The sequence below is a fragment of the Gavialis gangeticus genome, unplaced genomic scaffold (assembly GCF_001723915.1).
Source record: "Gavialis gangeticus isolate Ggan-Ray unplaced genomic scaffold, GavGan_comp1, whole genome shotgun sequence".
In the NCBI taxonomy this organism is placed as follows: Eukaryota; Metazoa; Chordata; order Crocodylia; family Gavialidae; genus Gavialis; species Gavialis gangeticus.
Genome location: NW_017729034.1, coordinates 62,244,616 through 62,251,229, shown reverse-complemented (window position 1 = coordinate 62,251,229; position 6,614 = coordinate 62,244,616). Strand labels below are relative to the sequence as shown.

The 6,614-nt window shown below is 38.4% G+C and overlaps 1 protein-coding gene across 1 annotated transcript in view; it reads left to right on the top strand.

Moving 5' to 3' along the window:
- AFDN (afadin, adherens junction formation factor) overlaps positions 1-6,614 on the top strand; it is a 182,195-nt gene that overhangs the window by 44,362 nt on the left and 131,219 nt on the right. The window contains exon 9 of the mRNA XM_019526929.1: positions 1,685-1,729. Within this exon, the coding sequence (XP_019382474.1) occupies positions 1,685-1,729 (45 nt within the window). The remainder of the gene's footprint in view (positions 1-1,684; positions 1,730-6,614) is intronic.

Here is a 6,614-nt window from a genome sequence, read left to right as displayed (position 1 = left end):
TTCTGATTTTGTCAAGATAAAAGGAAAGAGAATAACTCATAGGGAATCACTGAATATGGGTTTGAAGTCTAAATTGTGAAATGAGAAATAGTTCCAATGAATCAAAACTTTGAGAAGACAAGAAATTATTTTTAATATTGTCTTTTTGTCTTAGTGCTTATAAACTAGTTGTTCACTTAAAAGCTTTTTTTTGCTGGGATTTTTGGGTGCCAAACTTGATGCATCACTTTTAGATTCTTAAACACTTAAATCACAATAAAATAGTTAACATCTTACTTGCAAGTGTCTGTCAGTATACAACTTTATATAGAAAAGTAGTTATTGTACATGGCAGTTATCACCTTGTTTAAGAATACATTGAAAATGTGAATATATTTTTCAACTTTCTCAGATTGGTGAAAGCAACATTTTGAATAGTTCTACTTTTAAATATGACTGCATTTAAAATTAAATTAGTGCTGTAATAGGAATGATCATATTGCTTTGAGGTATACTGCAGTACATTGGTTAACAGTACTGTATACTGTGGAGTAATGCATTTAAAATAAACCTATTAAAAAATACATTTTAGCTTGCTCACTGTTTTATAATTAAGTTTGTTTTTTCTAGTTTAAAAATATATGTTAACTTCCATTGGTTCTCCAAATAATTTGCAAAACTAAACGTTTTTGGGTACAGATTTACTTAATCTTCAAGATGGTCTATAATTTACGATTATTGGTGGGGGGAAGGGAAATGGAGGAGGTGAGCTAGCGCTGTTTAAAAAAAAAGATGTATAACTTTGGTTTTTACAGTGTGTGTTTTTGCACTTTACTTCTTGAGGGCGAAATAGAATTTTTTTTCATATGTTGTGGTCAGCATTAATTATAGGTCTTTCTCACCAACCCACCTCTGCCCTGTGATGTTTGCGTATCTTGTTTGGGTGATAATGTACTTTTTGGGTATGTTGGTCTGGTATTTGGAAGTTGAAGGGATCTTTTGTCTCCTGAAGGCTGAGGGGGTTTTTTTATTGAAAGTAATTTTGAATTGATGTAACATTTTAGCTGCTGTACCTTAAGTGATTGATTGTTATCTTATTAAAGCAGTAAAACTTCAGATCATATTAAATGAAATCAGCAGAACACCTGGTATATGCCAGACTTATTTGGTATCGTTTTGGGGAGACTAAAATTAGCTGTTTGCATTTGTCTGCATTTTTACAATCTTTACAGGCTTTTTTGACGTTCTTTTTTTCTTTTTATTCTCCCTTAAGTGTACTATTCATAGAATCTGTTTATTTTAATGTTTAAAAGCTCTGTGCATCTGGGTATTGGAATAAGACATCTGATAATTGGAAAAACAGAAAAAATTAAAATGAGACAGGTGGCAACTCTGTGTACAGTTAACTTCAGCCTTTGCACATTGCTTTGGAGACTGACTTATTGTTTGTGCTTTCTTCTAACAGCTTGTCAGCTTCTAAAATAATAGTTTAATCCATTCACTAGCATCAATGTCTTTGTATATCACAAAGCTTTTTAAATTGAAAGAATGAAATGCACTGCATCCTTTTGAGTAAGTGTTGTGCGGCTACAGTTTCACCCTTTCCTGTCTTTTCTTTTCCTGCCCTCTTCCGCATGTTCTGCATGGTATCTGTCCTGCTGGTGCTGCCTTCACCTGGGTCCTCTGCATGTGTTTCTAACCCCAGGGAGAAGGAATCACTTTGCCTACTACAACTATCACACTTACGAAGGTAATGCTATATTTAATGCTGTTCTTTCTCACTAGTCACTAAAAATGGTACTGGAAAAAACCTTTGTTTGCCAACAAGTAAGCTTCACTATCTTTATTTTAAAATGGGCCCCTTTATCATATAAAGCAGATATTTGCCTTTTCCAAGCTGATTCATTTAACTAGTCTGTTTACTGGGGGAGAAGCATCAGACAAGTTATAAATAATTAATTGTTTGCTTAGCAGCCAAAACGCAAAACCTTGCAGTAAGACTTGCAGCTAAATTTTGAAGTGTCATTAGTGGCGGTCTAAGTGGAGCTCTAATGGAAAGCAAAACACTTCATGATCAATATAGTTGTGGAATATATGGGGAATTATATTTTTCCCCCCTTCCTGACAGAAAAGGGCTTTTATCTCAGCTGCCTCCTCAGCACCTCAGTTTTTGGAGAGGGGAATAAAGCTATTGAGAATTGTTCTTGCTTAGAGTTGGTGTTTAGACACTTTCCTGCAGTCTATAATGTCCACACAGTGGAGTCCTGTTGGTATTCTTCAGTACTTCTCAAAAGCTGACTAGTTAACTCACTGCTCTGCAAGATGCGTTTACTGGGAACAGGTGAATTACCCAAGTGGGGCACAGAGTAATTGCATGGGAAAGTTTCCTTCAGTCATGTTTCCAGTATTTCTGGTTCTGATGCTGATGTACCCCACCTTAAAATCATTAGAGTCCTTTGAGTCTGTTAATTAAACATAAATTTACATATATGTCCTGTTTTGCTAAACAGGAAAAAAACATCCTTACTGCTTTTTAAGAATTACTATGGGTAGAAAGTCTACCAAAATACCATTTCCCAGTTAATTTGCCAGCTACTTTCTTTGTCTGCTTTAGAGGCTGCCTTTATGACAGTATACTTTTATTAACATTTCTCTCACATGCTGCTCTAATATCATCACTTAGTGAAATAATTATCCCCCCTCCAGATATTTGGCATCTCGATTGAATGTTTGTATGAACAAAGACTCATTTCACAAGGAATATCATCCAATAGAGATTCAACTTTGTGGAATCTGGAAACCTTGACTCTTTAGTCCATCATCCTGAAGGAAATTCTCATCGTTAAATTTAGTCTCACCACTTCAACATTCTTTTTGTTCTTTAAAAATAGTTCTGAAAATATAACTGTTTTACCAATTATTGTTGTTATGCTTTCAGGCTGCAAAAGGCTTTTTCTTTCTATTTCTCACCGTACTTGAGTCTGCTTTGATCACTGTCTATGAAATGCGATTCTGCATAAGTTCATATTTCCAGTGGAAGTTACCTCCCCATATACACTTGTCACAGGGCTTTTTAGACTGACTAGATTCACCTTCGACAGTGCCCATTTTCAAAAACCTTCTTATTGCTATGAATGCTCCCATGTTCCTTTTCTGCTATATAACTGCCTTAGTCTTACAACTCTTCCATTTATAAGAGTAACTGATTTTTTTTTCCCAGTTGGACCCAAAATATACCATCCTATATTTGCAACAGCAGCAGCTTGACATAAAGTACTGTTTTTTAAGAAGAGCCCAAAGCGCAATTTAAGAAGGGAACTTGGGTAGAGAGCAGAGTTGCTGCTGAAAATGCAGGAAGTCTGGTATACATGGAAAACTACATTACACCTTTCCAAACCCAGACCATGGAATTCCTTCTTTACCGTGCAGACTGGATGCCATTTTACAGATTTCCCTGGCAAAGTCAACACTAGATTGGGCACAAGAAACCCAGGCAACAACAATAGCTATCAAAATTCTGCTGTTACTTCATTTAATTCACGTGTTATAGTGCTGAGGACAGTCGTTAGAATCACATCACTTATTGCTCTGCACTGCTTCCTGCACCCAGGCCCCCTCACCAGGAGGGGCTAGATGCTATGAATGTGTTTGATGTGGAGAGAGTTGTCGATCACACTTGCTCAGAAATCATGAGTGGTGTGAACATTATAATTTTAAAAAATGGCTTTTTTGGGGTCTTCTGAGCTATTATCAACATTATCAATATTTTTCTGCAACCCAGAACATTAGAAACTTAACTAAAAATGAAGGCTGGGACTAAATGAGAGGGCTTCAAGAAAAGTTTTTGAGAAAATATTTTGAGAACTGGCAGCAGTGGGGGAGGGCAGAGCCAAAACCGTCATCAGGTAGGAGGGGGCTCAGGGGAACTGGAAGGAGGATGGAGCCATCCCTCTGACAAACTGACTTGTTCCCCAGCTGACTTGGCATCCCTTTGATTTTGAAACAGCACCAGGCATTGCAACCTTTTGTTCATATGTAACAAGCAGAGGCCTACCTGTGCAAAGCGGCTAGTATTTGCTTCGGATTTGGCCAATTTCAAGGGACAGTGATTTGACTGAGTGATTTGAATTGCTGTCTTGAATTGATTTGGCCAAATCTGATTTGGAGATTTGGCTGCTGCTGAAGCTCCAAATGAAACAAGCTCCATCTCCTGCCTGCTCTCCCAGTGCCCCCCACAGCTACTCCACCTGGCCCTGGGAGCTTGGCTCTATTTTTTAATTTATTTTTTAAAGCCCCATGCACTCGAGCTCCTGCCAGGTGGGTGGGTGATCCCTGCTGCCCCTGCCTACTACCCTGTGCTGCATGGGGGCCTCTGCCATGAGCCTCCAGAAGCCCTGACTGCTGCTGCAGCATCTGGTGAGTGCAGGGCTTTTTTAAAGAACTGGGAGCTGGGGCCAGGCGGGGCAGCCATGGGGAAGGCTGGGAGAGTGATTGGGGGATGCTTGGGGGGGCTGGAGGAGCAGGCAGAGGATGGGGCCTGGCAGGGGTCCCCCCATGGTCCACGTCCCCCACCCCCTACTTACCAGCACAGAGCCTGGGTCCAGCTCCCTGCGGTGGCGAGTGGGGACTGCCCGAATCTCCAAAGCTCTCTGAATCTTTTTTGAATCGACTTTGAGAGCTTCAGATCGATTTGGACCTATTTCTTTGGTCTCCCGATTCGATTCAGAGTTGGAGATTCAGCTGCTGAATCGGGCCAAATCTCTTCTGAATTGAGTCAGCACCTGAAGCTTCACACTGCCCTATTAGCTGGCATCTTCCAAAGATGCTACCCATGGAATCTGCCTTTAGTGCAAACATTTGTACAGTTAGCACCTTCTTTGCAAACTGCACATGTTGCTTGACTTGTAGTGGCGAAGGGAGAGAACTACATCCACTGGCAGTTTTTAATACTGTAGGATACTTTGGATCTTTCAGCCTTTTCTCTTAGTCATTTATCCTGCTTTTGAATCCTCCTAGTACTAAAAATCTTTCCGCATGTGGACCTTGTGCAGGAAGTCTGTGGAAGGTTTCGCTATGCAAAGATCTGGTTATTAATTTTAATATAAGTGGGTATACACCTCATTCTGATGCCTTCCATTCAAAGTGGGTGGCTTTTTTTCTTGTTTGCTTAAATGTGTTCATCATCAACTGCAGCTCAAATGAAATCTCATTTAAACAGACACAAGTATCCAGCATGGCTTCATGATTAACAAAATCAGTTTAATTTAACATTTTTAGTTAAACTGGTGCAGCTGTGTATGGAGACAAGCCCTTACATAGCTGCAGTACTTCCTTTTTCTTCTCAAGGATTTGTTTGACAGTGCTAAGTGGGACACATACTTCAGTTGCAGTCTTTTCTCAAATGTATAAAATCTATGTATAATATTTTTGAAGTAATATGGTTTAAGTGACAGTAAATCTTTTTTTCCTGAGCAGGTTCTTTTAAAAAAAATTATTTATGATTTTTTTTAAAGTATGAAACTTTAAATGCAACTGTGCAAGGCAAATTTAGAATGAAGTTCTGTCTTTCATTTGTCTGTGGAAAAAGGTAAATGATAGAAAAATAAATTGAGTTAATGTAGTTTCACATTGGCAGCATAGCATTTGCTGTTTAAATGGCAAAGAATCTGTTATGTCCATTTGGTTTTTTTACTGTATAGCATATTTTTATTTATAACATCTGTTAGTTGGTAAAATAGGAAAATCTGCATAAATTACTATTTGCTGAATTGTCTTTCATGACAAGGGCAGGGGGGTTTTTTCTTTGTAAATCTCAAATGATATGAATTTTCCAGGTGCTTTGGGCACTGGGTATAAATGTTTGTTTAAATCTTTGAAGAAGTTCATAATACTAAAGGAGGTCATAGGAGAACGTATCTTAAGGATATTTCAGATGCATAAAATGTTAAGTTATAAAAGCTTAAATGCAGCTTAACCCCTGCATAGTGATGGTTAAAAGGTCTTTGCCATATAAATAATGAAGTAAACCTATGAGATAAGAGGGAAGTATCTCTTTCAAAGTTAGTACTTGTGGCAGATATTCATGTCCTATTTAGTTGCATCTACACTGAGCAAAAAATGCTTGTGTTTTCACATCTTTCTCCAATGCAGAAAAGGGAATTTGCATATTCATGCAAGTAAAAAATTTTATACTACACCATCATGTGTTTGTATGCATACAAAATAAAATATAAACCATAATGCATTTTGTTTTATCATGTCTCTCTTGGCAGTTTCCAGGCAATGTGCCAAATAATGCACATTTTAAGTTTGATACCTTATGTTCTCCTAGGGCTAGCTTCTTTTGACTTCAAGCTTTTTGCATCAGAGACTGTATCTTGTATATGAACAGGATCTAACACATTGTAGTAAGCAATAATTAATGCAATAAAAATGCGGACTAGCTGTTTTGGAGCTACTCAAGATTTTGGAATTTAAGTGCTAGGAAGATGGATTAATGGGGAGAGAGCAGTGGGGAGTGGGGAAGCAGTGGCTGTGACTTTGGCCCCAATCCTAGGTCATGGCTGAAGGTGCAGCAGCCACCGCCCCCCCCCCCCCAATATTCCATACTCTGTTCCAAAACAGGGGCCTTTTCC